At 54.2% G+C, this 15,586-nt stretch overlaps 2 protein-coding genes across 2 annotated transcripts in view; one reads left to right on the top strand and one right to left on the bottom strand.

Moving 5' to 3' along the window:
• RAD51D (RAD51 paralog D) overlaps nucleotides 1-7,187 on the bottom strand; it is a 30,379-nt gene extending 23,192 nt beyond the window's left edge. The window contains exons 1-3 of the mRNA XM_062216294.1: nucleotides 6,938-7,187; nucleotides 6,684-6,745; nucleotides 6,369-6,487 (exon numbers count right to left, since the gene is read on the bottom strand). Of these exons, the coding sequence (XP_062072278.1) occupies nucleotides 6,369-6,487; nucleotides 6,684-6,745; nucleotides 6,938-7,019 (263 nt within the window). The 5' untranslated portion in view covers nucleotides 7,020-7,187. The remainder of the gene's footprint in view (nucleotides 1-6,368; nucleotides 6,488-6,683; nucleotides 6,746-6,937) is intronic.
• A 1,110-nt stretch (nucleotides 7,188-8,297) lies between these two features.
• Nucleotides 8,298-15,081, top strand: FNDC8 (fibronectin type III domain containing 8). Its single transcript, XM_062215566.1, has 4 exons — nucleotides 8,298-8,506; nucleotides 12,330-12,699; nucleotides 14,144-14,383; nucleotides 14,929-15,081. Exons 1-4 carry the CDS (start codon nucleotides 8,298-8,300, stop codon nucleotides 15,079-15,081), a joined length of 972 nt encoding a protein of 323 aa, XP_062071550.1.
• Nucleotides 15,082-15,586: the final 505 nt, after the last annotated feature.

Genomic DNA, 15,586 nt, shown 5'->3' with positions numbered 1-15,586 from the left:
TTTCAATTAAAATTTAAACACCTAAGAATAATTGTGTGTTAATTACAGAGTTCAACCAATAGTACTAGAACAAAACAGAGAAAAAAAATACTAAAATGGATGAAGTATTACACTGTACATCAGCAGTCAGCACAAGAGCTGATCAAGTCACTGTTTCTCATAGTAGGACAAGCTCTTGAACTCTGCCTCAGTATCAGGAAGTTCGCATGGTCAGGAGAGGCCTGTGGCTCTGGTGACATCGTCAAGTCTGGCTCTGCCCAGCTCTTAACTCTGCAGCTGTACAACAGGCGTGATTGGCTTTTTCTTCATGCAGTATCATTTCCCTGAGAGCCATCCAAGTTGTTGTAAAAATAGTTTTATGGAGGAGTCAGTGCTGTGGCGCAGCAGCTTAACCCCCAGGCCAGAAGCACCAGCATCCCATAGGGGCGCTGGGTTGAGACCTGGCTGCTCCACTTCCAATCCAGCTCTCTGCTATGGCCTGGGAAAGCAGCGGAAGATGGCCCAAGTCCTTGGGCCCCTGTACCCACGTGGGAGACCTAAAAGAAGCTCCTGGCTCCTGGCTTTGGATCAGCACAGCTCTGGCCATTGCAGCCATCTGGGGAGTGAACCATCAGATGGAAGATCTCTCTTCCTCTCGCTCCCTCTCTGCGGGGGCTCCAATTGAAAAGGAAACAAGGCCGCTAAGCCTTCAAACAAGGCCGCTAAGCCTTTACTCGAGTTTGCCGCACTTCCGTGTTCCAGTGACTCAGCGTTTCCAACAACCCAAGATGGCCCCCGGGGGAGGTACCTGGCCTGACAGGAGACTTCTGTACTCATGAACAGTATGTGTCCTCAGCTGTGATTGGCCCGTGAGGATGTGCCCGGCTCGTGTCCTGCCTTACCTTTCAGCTGGTTGGCTTGGTTCCCTGTGCCCTGGACAGCCCCCTTTCTGTATCTATAAAAGCTTTTCCCCCTCCCAAGAAAGTCGAGAACCAGGCTGCACCCTGGGCATTGACTGATCTCCCGGCTCTGGTGTGGTTCGTTTGCCGCTGACACTCATCATCCCGCTCGGCCCCCGAGGAGCTCTATGAGACCTGCTGCCCTGTGACGAGCAGCACCTCTCCTTTCTCTGTGTAACTCTGACTTTCAAATATAAATAAATCTTTAAAAAAAATACTTTTGGCCAGCGCTGTGGCACAGGGGGTTAAAGCCCTGGCCTGAAGCGCCAGCATCCCATATGGGCGCCAGTTCTAGTCCCGGCTGCTCTCTTCTGATCCAGCTCTCTTGTATGGCCTGGGATAGCAGTAGAAGACGGCACAAGTCCTTGGGACCCTGCACCCACGTGGGAGATCCAGAAGAAGTTCCTGGCTCCTGGCTTCGGATTGGCCCAGCTCCGGCCGTGGCAGCCATCTGGGGAGTGAACTAGCAGATGGAAGACTTCTCTCTCTGTCTCTACCTCTCTGTAACTCTTTCAAATAAATAAAATAAAACTTAAAAAAAAAAAAAAAAGTCTGAAGTTTAAAAAAAAATAGTTTTATGGAGCCAGTGCTGTGCATAGTGGTGCCATACAGGCACTGGGGTTCAAGTCCCAGCTCCTCCACCTTTGATCCAGCTCCCTGCTAATACACTAGGAAAGCAGCAGAGGATGGCCCAAGTGCCTGGGCCCCTGCACCACGTGGGAGACCTGGAAGAAGCTCCAGGCTCCTGGCTTCAGCATGATGCAGTCCCAGCCACTGCAGTCATCTGAGGAGCGAACCAGTGGATGGAAGACCTCTCTCTCTCTCTCTGTCTCTTCCTCTCTATATAACTCTGCCTTTCAAATAAATAAAGTAAGTCTTCTTAAAAAGTTTTATTGTTGAGTTTTAAGAGTATGTTTTAAATATTTAAAAATTTTGTTAAATCTTTTTTAAATATGTGGCTACTTACTCTTTTTTACAAGACAAAAACTTAATTAGGTCCAATTTATCTTTTTTTTTAATTTGAGAGAGACAGAGACTAATCGCCCATCCATTGGTTCTCTCCCCAAGTCCAGGAGTCAGGATCTCAAAGTCTCCCACCTAAGCGGCAGGGACCCGACAACTAGAACCATCATTTACTGCCTCCTAGGCTGTACGTTAGCAGGAAGCTGGAATCAGGAGTGGAGCCAGGACTCTAGCCCAGGTATTCTCATGGGGAATTCGGGCATACCAAGCAGCAGCTTAACCACTGCACTAAACATCCACCCCTCAAATTCTTTAAATTTTAATTTTGTATTTATTGGAAAGACTACAAGAGGCTTGGTGCAGTGTTTGGTGCAGCAGTTGAGGTCACAGTCAGGGACACCTGCATCCTATGTTAGAGTGTCTAGTTTTGTGTGCATCCCAGCTCCACTTCCAATACAGCGTCCTACAGATGCACACCCTGGAAGGCAGCAGGTAGTGGTCCAAGAACTTCAGTCTCTGCCACCCCTGTGAGAGACCCAGAGTGAGTTCTGGGCTCCTGGCTTTAGACTGGCCCAGCCCTGGCTGTTGTAGGCATTTGGGGGAGTGAATCAGCCAAAGATTTGTCTTTCAAACAAAATAATAAAAGCTTGATAATTTCATTTTTTAAAAAAATGTATTTGTAAGGCAATGTTACAGAGAGGAGAGAGAAAAAGAGAGATCTCCTATTTGTTGGCTCATTCCCCTAATGGCTGCAACAGCCAGGGCTGGGCCAGGCTGAAGCCAGGAGCTTCTTCTGGGTCTCCCACATGGGTGCAGGAGCCCAAGCACTTGGGCCATTTTCTGTTGCTTTCCCAGGCACACAAGCAGGGAGCTGGATCAGAAGTGGAGTTGCCAGGTCTCCAAAAACAGACACCCCTATGGGCAAAGACTTCCTGCTATGCAAAACTCTGGCAACCGTTTTAGATTTTATAATTAAGTCTACGATTCGTTTTCAGTTTTTATATACGGTATGAGGTTAGTTTTTAAGTATCATTTTGGCCTATAACATCCAATGGTTGCGGCACCATTTGTTCAAAGGCTATCTTTCCTCCATTCTATCCTTTGTGCACCTTTGTAAAAAAATCAGTTGTGTTTATTTGTGTGGGTCTGCTTCTGGGGGGGCTCTATTCTGCCCCATTGATCTGCACGTCTGTCAATCTGCCAACAGTACAGATCTCTTCACTAACTATGCAAGTACAGTCGGTCTTAATGTTGGGTGAATTGATTCCTCCAATGTTACTCTTCTTTTTCAAAATTGTTCTAGTTATTTTAGGTTACTGATGTTTCCGTATAATTAGAATAAGCCTGCTTATGTCTATAAAAAGTTCACGTCTGGGATTTTGGTAGAAAGTGCATCAAATCTATCAGAGTGGAGAGAACTGATGCTCACAGCTCCTAATCCATGAACACGACGTGTCTCTCCATTTACTTGGGTCACCTTTGACCTCTTTCTTGAACAGTTTTAAATTTTTTTAAGATTTTATTTATTTGTTTGAAAGACAAAGTTACAGAGAGACAGAGGCAGAGAGGGAGAAAGAGGTCTTCCATATGCTAGTTCACTCCCCAAATGGCCAGCGCTGGGCCAATCCGAAGCCAGGAGCTTCTTCTGGGTCTCAGACAGAGATGCAGGGGCCCAAGCACTTAGGCCACCTTCTACTGCTTTCCCAGGCCATAGCAGGGAGCTGGATCGTAAGTGAAGCAGCCAGGACTCGAACTGGCGCCCATATGGGATGCTGGCACCGCAGGCGGCGGCTTTACTCCCTACGTCATAGCGCCAGCCCCTACCCTGTCTTTAATAAACATCCAACCCCTACCATTCTTGAATCTCGTTCCTCCCACTGAAACCAGAGAAACCTGGTTCTGTTAAAGCAGTGGTTCTCCCATGTGGTCCCCAGACCAGCAGCTCCAGCAACCTCTGGGAACTGATTAGAAAAGCAAATGCTCAGCTCCCTGCTCCCAGACCTACTGAATCAGAAACTCTGGGGTGGAGCCTGAGCGTCAACAAGGCTGCCAGGTGACCCTGAGAACCTTAGAGGAACCACTCTCAATCCCGCCACATAGTAAAAATCACCAGCGAAGATTTTTGTTAAAAAGAAGCCTAGAGGGCCGGCGCTGAGGCATAGTGGGCTAAGCCTGCGCCCACGGTGCCGGCATCCCATATGGGAGCCATTTTCAGATCCCGGCTGCTCCACTTCCGATCCAGCTCTCTGTTATGGCCTGGGAAAACAGTGGAAGATGGCCCAAGTCCTTGGGCCTCTGCACCTGCGTGGGAGCCCTGGAGGAAGTTCCTGGCTCCATATCATCTCAGCTCCAGCCATTGTGGCCATTTGGGGAGTGAACCAGCGGATGGAGGACCTTTCTTTCTGTCTCCCTCTCTGTAGCTCTGCCTCTCAAATAAATAAAATCTTAAAAAAAAAAAAAAAAAAAGCAGCAGCAGCCTGTATCAGCAGTTCTCAACCATGAGTGTACACTGGGGTCACCTGGGGGCTTCAAACCACTAACTACAAGGCAGGCTCCCCTACCCAGGTTCTAAAGCCACATCCATTAACTGTCTAAGCACTGAAGGAGGGGAGGGGAAGGGAGGAGAGAGAGGGAAGGAGGGAGGGAAGGAGGGAGGAGCACATCACGATGAAGGCTGGGAACCTGGGGAGTCATCTTTGATTCCTCCCACCTGGTGGTACAGCTTCTCCTATTTCTCATTCACCACCGCCCGCCCCGGATCGGACTCACACAGCACACCCCGGCGCTAGCAGTCCCTCCCTGGCCTCTCTCCGCCTGTGCACTCTGCACACCTCTACTCCACTGCCTGTGCCTCTGCTCCCAGCTCAGGCAGACAACAGGCAGGGAAGGCGGAGGGGCACTCTCAGAGGCGGGCGTGTGCCAGGGCTGCTGCTCACTCGCCGCCCCCTCCTCAGCAAGTCGTTTCTTCATCTCCCAAGTGACGACCTTAGTGATAACACGCTCACGGGTGGCTGTGAAGTAACGAAACGACACACTGAGCACAGTGCCCGGCTCCCAGCAAGCTTCGGAGAGAGCCCATCTGTTGCTCGGTGCCCAAGGCCTGCCTCCTCTAGAGCCCTCCTGAACCACTCTGGCTGGCCTACCCTGCAGGGCCTGAGCCGGCTGCAGTCCTGCAGGGCAGCACTTGATTGCTCTCTGCGTGTGTGTTGGTTTTATCAGCTCCCTAAGCCCGAGGCCAATCCACTTCCTGTTAATCACTCCCTCCTGGATGTTGCCACCTCTATGCACTCACTCCTCTTAGGTTCGCCAGCTTTTCTCCTATACCCAGTGGACACCAGTCTCCTCAAGGCCTCGCGGGCATATATACCATCTGTATGCACCTGGCACCCAGGAGGCAGGCACTCAGCCAGCGCTTGATGGATCACAAACCGGGACCCCAGCAGCAGGGGCAGGCACCATGCTGTATGAACCTTGCCAAGAGAATGTTATGGAAACAGCAAAGGCTAAACCAACCCAAAGACATCAAACTCTGCACAAACAGGCCAGAAAGGAGGCCGCGCTCATTTGGCCAGAAAATGCCTGTTGTCTTCCAACTCTTTCCCTCCCCAGCCAACCAGGGCAGGAGGCAGCTGCTCCTTTCTGTTAAGTCCCCTTGTTCTCTACTGCTGCAGAGTGGTAAAGGAACCAAGTTCTGGTTCAAATACACCTGGGCTTTGAGCCTCACCTCTGCTACTCACTCCTCTGGGGCCAAACTCAAGTGGAGTTCATGCCTCTATCTGTGGGGTCCCTGATGAGATCGCTTATAACCCTATGGTGAACAGATGTGAGTGTAGGCACTCAGCAAATGCTAGCCCTTGGGGCTGGCGCTCTGGTGTAGAAGATAAAGCTGCTGCCTGCAGTGTCGACATCCCACATGGTGCCAGTTCAAGTCCTGCCTGCTCCACTTCCCATCCAGCTCCCTGCTATGACCTGGGAAAGCAGTAGGAGGTGGCCCAAGTCCTTGGGCCCCTGTACCTGCATGGGAGACTCGGAAGAAGCTCTAGGCTCCTGGCTTTGGATCGGCCCAGCTCTGGCCACTGGGGCATTTTGGGGAGTGAACCAGCATAAGGAACACTTCTGTCTATCTCTCCCTCTGTCTCTCTGTAACTTTCTGCCTTTCAAATAAATAAATCTTTTTTTTTTTTCTAAAGTGCTGTCCTTAAGTGAAATGGGAGGCGGGGCCACAGAAGAGACAGTCCAATGTGCTGAGTATCAAGGAGACACCGACATCTTGTAGATCTCAGCAAGGGGTGATGTCGGGTGGGGTGGGGTGGGGTCCACCAGCATAGCGGGTAGTGCTCAGGACGGTCCCCATCCCCCACACAGTCACAGTGCTTCCAAGCAGCTGCTCTCTCCAGCCTCCCTCATCAAGGGCTGAGCTGAGAGGCAGCTTCAGCCGCCCACCTGCTTCCCAGGTCACATACGAACCTCCCGATGCCCGTGGACAGGATGGCGGTGGAGCTCTTGAGTTCCTCGTAGAGATCAGCGCCATTGATGGGGAAAGCCGAGAACTGAGCCAGCAGCACCCGCCGCAGGGCGACCAGGGCCTGCCAAGGTGGTGGGGAGGGGGGGGGGTGTCAGCTCAGGCTCCAGAGCAGCTCAGACTGGCTCGCCGGGAACTCAACCATCCCTGGGCCTCACCGGCTCCCCTCGTCAATCTGGGGCTAGCCTCTGCTCCTTTGCCCTGGGCAGGGGCGAGGAAGCCCACCCAGGCTCGCAGCGCGGAGCTCCTCCTGAGCTCACCTTGTAAGACAAGCCAGACTTCTGGGCCACCTCCTCCAGGTCCGCGGAGGCCAGGTCCACCACTGAAAACAAAACACCTGTAGCTGACGGGCAGCGAGGGGGCCTGGGGCTTCCCAAGGCCAGCGCGACACCGCTCCCCAGGGTTTGGCGCCCCCGCCCCCCGCCCCATGCCCGAGGCTGCGTGGAAAGACGTGTGGCGGGCGAGGGGTGGCCCCGCGGCTTCCCGGAACGCTCGCCCGCCCGCCCGCCGTCACCTGTCCTGATGCCGCGGCTCCTCAGGAGCTGGACCATCTCCGGGCTGAGGCCTGGGCACAGGCCGACCCTGAGCACGCCCATCCTCCCCGCCGGCGCGGGACAGAGCGTCCCTGCAAAGCCCCCTTCAGACGCCCCTCGCACGCCTCGGTGCAGCGGGTCCTGACGCGCTGGTGGCGGGAGGAAAGGGCAAGGAGCCGCGCCGAGCGGGCGGGTAGCGGGACGGGGGTGACCACCCGCCCGTCCAGCGCCCAGGGCCCGCCCGCCTCCGGCCGCTTCCGGGTTCCAGGCTCGCGCGCGCGGCGTGGGCCAGGCCCGCAGCGCCACCTGCTGGCCACACAGGGCGAGCCGCCGCAGCCTCGGGCCCGCAGGTCCTACCCGCCCCGCGGTCCGCGAGCCGCCGCCTGGCGCCGCGCCAGCCCGGTCCGGTTCCTGCGCGCCCACCCCGCGCCCACGGCCGCCCTCGGACAAAAATGGTAAACTCGTGGACGATCCTCTACCCTCTGGGAGCTGATGAGGAGAGACAGGCAATGAAAAGGACTCAAAGCAAACTGATTCTAGAATAAGCACGCAGGGGCACCCACTTCTCTGTCTCGAAACCTTGGAGCATATGGAACACGCGCACACGCACGTGCGATTCGGTGAAGCGTGAAAATGACTTTACCGAGCACTCGGACAAACCTAGAGGGAGGCGCTATTCGTATCCCTGTTCCGAGCGGCCTCCCCTGGGAGCTGTGAGCACCCGGGAGCCATCACCCGACCCAATGGGGTTTGCCGCCTACAGTTTGAGGACAGAGAGCAGCAGCCTCTGCAGCCAGAGTCGCCCGCCCCCAGAGACTCTGTCCGGGACCGCCAGCCTCCCCAGCCCCAGGCACCTCCCTCCCCGCCCAGGCGCCTTTTTCATCCTCTGTCTCCTTGCAGGGCTGCGCAGTGAGGCACAGGTGAGTGTTCCGAGGTCTTCAGAGACGGATCCCCAGAGGCAGGCGTCTGGGGACACAATGGGGGTGATGGCTCCGATGACTGGGTCCCTGCCGCTCTCGTACGAGAAGCCCAGATGGAGTTCGGAGCTCCTGGCCTCGGCCTGGCCCAGCCCTGGCTGTTGTGGGCATTGGTAGAGCCTGAGGGATGCTGTGGTTCGTGCCTGGTTCCACCCTAACTGTGGCTCTGGCCCTTGGCCCAGCCAGCACCACAGAGAGCCTCAAACCCAGGGCCAGGCTGGCCCCTGATTGTTACAGCCTATGATGATTGTGAAGTCAGCCCATTGCACCCCCTCCGGTGTGTCTGCTGGCCCGGCAGTTTCTCTCTGCTTCCTGCCAGCTCGGTGGTCCTGCATGGTGACGGCTGTGGTCCCAAACCAACCAGATGGCATCAGAAGCACTCTGTAAAGTGGGAGATGGGGAGGAGGCCGTGCTGAAGAAGGAAAACCTCAACCTCGTGAGTGCGCTCGACCAGCTGCCGAAGCCCTTTCTGAACCCCAAGTCCATGAACCGCACCATCACCACCAAAGGACTCCCACTTTCCTCGAGAGGCAGCTTGGTTAACTTCTTGGAGGAAGACACCATCAATCTTGTGTAAGATGCGACTCTGGGGCTGGGGGACCGGGAGAGAGCCCAGAGGAAACTGCACCCTCTCGTCTGTCTTGGGCCAGTCCCTAGGTCCCCTGGAAAGACCACGTGTGTGGGTTGCACCTCTGTGTTCCCGAGCCCAGAGTTGGTCCCTGCAGCACAAGGCTCTCCCACTCCAGGAAGCCTTCCTGGGTTAGACAGGGTTTTGTTGACACTGCTCCCTCTTCTGCTTTGTCTGGCTACTGTCCTCACCACCACCCACCCTGGCACCACTCCCCTTTGGCACCCTTGTCTGCCTGATCGTGTTCCCCAATAGCCTGCCCACCCACCCCCCGCCGTGTGGGGTTTGCTACTCTTCCTCCATGAGTCCCTGTTTCCTTTACTTCATTCCCCTGCCAGGTGTCAGGCCCTGGGTTGGGTCCTGGGAGTGAAGCAGAGCTGAAAGCACCTCCAGGGAGCTCCCAGGCTGGTGTGTGGGGTCGGGGCAGGGGTGTGGTCAGCAGGACTGGAATGACACGGCCAGGCCTCTGAGTGCCATGATGGATGCCTCGAGGAACCAGGGGGCCTCAGGAGGCTTCGATACCTTGGAGAGGATGCAGTGAAGGGCAGCTTCTCGGAGGGAGGGAAGTGTGAGCTGTGTCACCAGGGCAGGGAAGGAGTGAGCCATGCAGAGGGGGTGGTGCCAGCTAAGCTGGGCTGAGGGAATCAGACGCAGGCAGTCTCCCGGGGACGTGCCCTGTGCAGTCACACACCGCGTCGGGCTCACGAGGGGACTGCCCCAAGTTTAATGCTCTGTTGTCACTGTCTTCAAATTCTTTTTATAAATATTTTATTTATTTATTTGAGACGTAGAGTTATAGATACAGAGAAAGGTCTTCCATCTGCTGGTTCACTCCCTAAATGGCCACAATGGCCAGAGCTGGGCCGATCCAAAGCCAAGAGCCAGGAGCTTCTTCTGGGTCTCCCACACAGGCCCAAGAACTTGGGCCATCTTCAGCTGCTTTCCCAGGCAGAGAGCTGGACTGGAAGAAGAGCAACCGGGACTTGAACCGGTGCCCATATGGGATTCCAGTGCTGCAGGCGGAGGCTTAGCCCGCTACGCCACAGTACCAGCCCCTGTGTTAAAATTCTTCAGAAGTTTTGAACAAATGGCTCAGCACTTTAGTTTGCACTGGGCCCCGTAAATTATGTGGCTGGTTTTGATTACATAAGAGGGAAGTAGTGTCCAAGACCTTGAAGTAAGCAGGTTGTCTAAACTCAGAAACCTCAAGCCTTGTGGAAGTCTTCAACTAGGAGCTCAAGTTCAAATTCAAGTTATACTCCTTAGCTCAATGGCCTCAGGTTAATTAACACCAGGGACTCAGTCCTTCCTTTGCAAACAAGGGCAAATAAGACAGGGGCGGCTGTGAAATACCTGGTGGCCCCTGGGCCCACATAGCACCAGTATCTCCAGTGAGTGAGTCTGAAAGGTAGATTTCACTGGGATAATTGAGCAAAAACGACATCAATACCCAGACTTCCGCAGCCTACAAAGAGTCTTGGTGGGGAAATTGTTCCAGAGGTCCACCAAGGGCTAGCAGAGGGGGCCTGGGCTGCTCAGGAGTTTTCAGGAGGAGTCAAGGGGGCTGGAACTCAGGGAGGAAGAGCTTAGCCCATCAATCAACCGTGAAATGGGAGGCTGGGCCGGAGTAAGGGAGGCACGAGCTGTGGATTATGACCCGTTAATGGTCAGGAGACCCTTCTAGGTGGTGCAGACAGTATGATAAATGAAGTAAAACAGAATCAGAAATCCCGGAGGACAGCACACATGGAGCAAGTACCGGTCCCTGAAACATCTGTTTTAGTTATAGGTGTATATTTATGTATACCAAGTTGCTATGTAATATGTGTTTCTTACTTTGGGTCAAGGTTAAAAAACAAAAACAAAACCTTGGAAACCAGACTTTCAGATTGACAGAGCGGTACAGACAAACTGAAACAGACCAAGTGAGATCTTCTGTCCACTAGTTCACTTCCCAAATGCCCACAATAGCCAGGGCTGGGCCAGGCTGAAGCCAGGAGTGTGAAGCTCAGTCCTAGCCTCTTATGTGGTCGGCAGGGTTCCCACTAGCAGGAAGCTGGAATCGGGGTGGAGCTGGGACTCAAACCTAGGTACTCCGGTATGGGATGCAGACATCCCAAGAGGATTATAACCTACACTGAGAAGGTTTTATTTCTGAAGCTGAATAAGAAGTAAATGGAGGCTCAATATACTCTTTGTATCTGTCTAGACTATTTCATACTATGTTAATAAAAGTCATTTTAGAAAGGCAGAGTGACAGGAGAGAGAGATCATCCATCTTCTGGTTCACTCCCTAAATGCCTGCAACAGCCAGGGCTGGGCCAGGCAGAAGCCAAGAACTCCATTGAGGTTCCCCTGTGGGTGGCAGGAGTCCAAGCACTTGGGCCATCACCTGTGACCTGCCAGGTGCATTAGCAGGAAGCGGGATCAGAAGTGTGGAGTAGCGGATCTTGGACCAGGAGCTCTGACATGGGATGCAGCTATCCCAAGCAGTGGCTTAACATGCTGCAACACAAGTCCTCACCCCCCAGAAGTAGTTCATAATTTAAAAAATCCAAATAGAAAAGGTTTTGAGCATTCACTCCAATATTTCTCTGTCCTACTGTTAACTTTTTTAAAGCCTTATTATATTTATTTGAAAGGCAGAGTGATGAGAGGGAGGGAGAGACAGAGCGAGAGGTCTTCCACCTGCTGGTTCACTTCCCAAATGGCCACAATGGCTCTTGTTGGGCCAAGTCAAAGCCAGGAGCCTGGAATTCCACCTGGGTCTCCCACGTGGGTACAGAGGCCCAAGCACTTGGGCCATCTTCTGTTGCTTTCCCAGGTGCATTAGCAGGGAGCTGGATCAGAAGTGGAACAGTCAGGACTCAAATCAGTTCTTCTCTGATACGAGATGCTGGTGCCACAGGTGGTTCCTTTACCTGTTGTGCCACAATGCCAGCCACCCCTCACTGTTAATTTTATATTAATCAATGTTGTTAAAATGTAAATAAATATTAGTAATTACATTAAACAATAAACGATAGTGCATAGGTATTCATAATGCTTGACTTATCACTCCCCTTCTAGGGTTTGTATTTGCCCCTCACCCCTCACCCCACTTCAGAGGGAGGATGTAACAGGTTAACTGCACTTCTCAGGTTGTGGTTCTCAGAGCCCCTGTTCCAGAACCCTCTAAGGATTTTTTTTTTTTTTTTTTTTTGACAGGCAGAGTGGATAGTGAGAGAGAGACAGAGAGAAAGGTCTTCCTTTTTGCCGTTGGTTCACCCTCCAATGGCCGCTGTGGACGGCGCATCTTGCTGATCCGAAGCCAGGAGCCAGGTGCTTCTCCTGGTCTCCCTTGCAGTTGCAGGGCCCAAGGACTTGGGCCATCCTCCACTGCCTTCCCGGGCCATAGCAGAGAGCTGGCCTGGAAGAGGGGCAACCGGGATAGAATCCGGTGCCCCAACCGGGACTAGAACCCGGTGTGCTGGTGCTGCTAGGCGGAGGATTAGCCTGTTAAGCCACAGCACCGGCCTAAGGATCTTATTAAAGATGCAGCTTCCCCAGTCCCACCCCAACTGGAGGCTGGGGACCAAGCATCTGCTTTCCTCATCAATGCCCCGGTGGGTGTGATGCTCTTCTGCAGATCCATGAGGGAGTCCCCAGCTGTTCAGGAGCCTCAGGGGATGCTGGCAAATCAGGTCCAGGCATGCCCTGGGGAGGCCCCAGGCTGGATGGGCTGGGGTGGCCTCCCTTTTGTGACTCCCCTCTCCCCTCCTGCTCCAGGAAGCCCATGCCAACGGAAGATTCTGAATATAGCTCCGATGACACCAGCATCACCCCCATGTCGTCCACCTTAATGAACCCCATCAAACTGGCTGTGACCCAGCCCAACAGCAGCTTCTTTGCAGGCATGCTAGAGGGCGAGCTGAACAAACTCAGCTTCCCCTCCATAGCCAAGAATACAGACAAGGGGGACCTGGCCCTCTGCCCCCACCCCTACAAGTCCCAAATGACCCCTGGGGGCCTGCTGGACCTAGACAACCCTGCGCTGGACACAGATACCTCCTCTACACGCTCGGAGTCCTCCGTGGTCCTGGACACGCCGGAGGCCCCTTTCATCTGTGAGCACACGGTCAGCGATTCCACGGCTGTGGTGCGTTTCCCTCGTTTGTGCAGTCCCACAGAGGCGTCCTGTGCCCGGCCCTGAGCTGAGCTCCGTGGGCAGTGTGCACATGGACCTCAAGTTCATGGTTTAGGAAGGGAGAGAGAGTGTGTGTCTGTAAAGAACCCTGGAGCGAGGCAGAAAGGGCTCGATGCTGCAGGGAAAAGTTTGATCAAATTCCTCCAGGAATTCAGAGGGAAACATCCCTTTCCAGCTGCAGTGTGAGGTTGGTGGCTTCTGGCTCCTTCTGACACAGGAGGAGGCTTTACACACCTAGAGATGGAGGAGGAAAGGCGCTCCGTGGAGGGGCGGGCCCTTGCAAAGGCTTACAGGTGGGGAAGTGCGAGAGGAAATGATCCCAAGCCCAATTCCAGCGCTTCTGGATGCTCAGGTTCCCACCGTCACCTCTCCGTCACCTCTCGCTTGTTAAAGTCAGGAGTCCTGGGCTTCATCCCTGGAGGTTCTGGGGTGAGGCCCAAGGATGCACATTGCTAACAGATTCCCAGGTGAATGCGGATGCTCCCGGAGGGTGGCCCACAGGCCATCTGCACTGACCTAGGGGATGGGAAGGGGAGCAGAGGGGAGAGTCAGCTTGGGGTCATTTCTCAGAGGGTCCCCAGTGTCAGGCTATGGATTTTGCTGTAGGCAGTAGGCCTTAGCTTTGTGCAAGACCTTCTACCAGTTCATAGATGTACTCTTGGAAGACAAATCTGGAAGCCCGGATCTTGGATGGTCCAGAATGGTGTCTCTCAAACCGAGCTTTCCAGGTGGGCCATGACACAGCAGTACCACAGGGCAACTTGTTATTGAAATTGAACTTGTTATTGAGATTGAAATCCTTACCTCACCCTGCTCCAGGACCTTCTGGAACGGGAATTGTGGGGGTGGGGCTGGCCATGTTAACTTCTCACAAGAAGTCTATGGTATTCTGATACCCACCAATCAGAACCCACTGGGAACCACTGGCCTGGAAGGGGAGATCAGACACAGGGCAGCAGGAGTCTGCAGTGTCATGGAACCTCCCGAGATGTCTGGCCAGGCCTGGCCACCGTCGTCATAATACAAAGTGTGTGCACCCTGGAGACACGGGTTGGGACCTTGGCTCTGTCACTCCATTGCCGTGACCACGGCCCTATCTGCAAGGAACAAGGTGCACAGGATGGTCTCCAGGGTCCCTCTCAGCTGACAGAAGAAATGAGAAGAAATGTGGAATGAGGGTGCATCCCAAGTCGGTGGGGGTATTGCCTGTGTAGCCCCTGCTTTGGGGCACGTGGTTCCACAGCCACTGTTGGAATGCCTTTCCCCCCTCCACCAGAGCTGGCTGGACCCCACCAGGAGCAGGAGACAGGAGCGGGGTGTTGTGACCCTTGTGCAGTGGGCAGGTGAGGAAGGATGTGCCGGGTCTAAGGAAGCCTTGGGCTCTCTCTTGCCCTAGATTTCCTGGACCTATGCCTTGGGCAAGCAGCAGGTCAGTTTCTACCAGGTGCTGTTACAAGAGGTGGCCAAGAAAACAGATGACGATGACTCACCCAAGGCAAAGAACCGCCCATGGATCTTCAACAAGATCTTGGGCACCACGGTCAAGCTGATGGAGCTGAAGCCCAACACCGGTTACTGCCTCACCGTCCGTGCAGCCAATACAGCTGGGGTGGGGAAGTGGTGCAAGCCCTACAAAGTGAGCCTGGGAGAAGAGGGGCCCGAGGTCCAAGGTCAGAAGCCTGAAACCAGGCATCCCCTTGCATGGCTCTCCTCCTGCCTGGGCCAGCAGGCAGCCATATCCTGCCTGGGAGGCTTAAGGAGGAAGCCTCTCTAATCCAAACTAACTTATCTGTCAGCATCACATTAATGTTCCTCTTCCAAAACCTTTGGTTTTGGATTCCTCCACTTAATGCTGGCAAATTTTGAGTGGGCCAGGAAGTCAAGGGCATCAAGGAAAACAGGGAAGAGGCTAAAGGGGGAGGAAGAGGTGAACAGCCTGGAGTGGGCAGGGGCCCTTGGGGGGAGGCCTGAGAACACACAACCCTTTGGTAGGAACCATCACACAGGTGGGGAGGTACAGGTACAAGCCCCGCCTCCTTGTGGTTGTCTCTTGCGGCAATGACTGGGTTGAGTAAGGCCATCCAAGATCCCATCTGGCAGACAAGAGGGGGTGACAGAGATGGAAAAAGCCAGGCTCCCACATGGGAAGGGGTCCTGAGGGGTTTTCTCATTTCGTTGTAGTTTGCAACCGTGGCCACTGACTTCAACAGCTTTCCTGAGAACAACCCCATCCAGATCACTGTACAACGCCGGGAGCCCCAGCGGAAAACCGTGGCCATCACGGTGGAGGAGATGCGGAGACTTGAAGACCTGGAACACCTATTTCCCTACTAAGGGGAGGCCACAGGATACCCCTCACCTCCTTCAGCCTCAGCCTGGGGCCCTCAGGAACATGAGACGCACTATACCACGGCACCATGCCAGAGAACCTCGGACTACCCTGCCGGCCTGGTGGTGCCACAACCCCACTCCAGGCTGCGGCTGAGGCTAGATGGGGGCCCCATTTGCCTGGAGACACCTCAGGCCAGGCTCAGCCACTGCCCACAGCTGTTACATTCCCTCCTTCCCCAAATCTGGGCTGGGTCCAGGTTCCTCATTAAAGAACTGCAGGTCATCCAACCTCTGGAAATTCCACTTTAGGCCACAGACAGCCCTGGTCCTTGGCAGGACCAAGAGTCCACGGGGGGATGGAGGTGAGGGGGTGGCTGGGTAATGGGATGCTGCCATCACCCCTTCCCCAGAGGAAGAGACTGGAACTCAAAGATCAAACACTTGTACAGGGCAGACTGGTGGATAACTGGTGGCAGCCCAAAGACTCAGAGCTAGATGCCAGTGCTGG

This window comes from Lepus europaeus, chromosome 18 (genome assembly GCF_033115175.1).
Source record: "Lepus europaeus isolate LE1 chromosome 18, mLepTim1.pri, whole genome shotgun sequence".
Lineage (NCBI taxonomy): Eukaryota > Metazoa > Chordata > Mammalia > Lagomorpha > Leporidae > Lepus > Lepus europaeus.
This window is presented reverse-complemented; position numbering and strand designations above follow the sequence as displayed.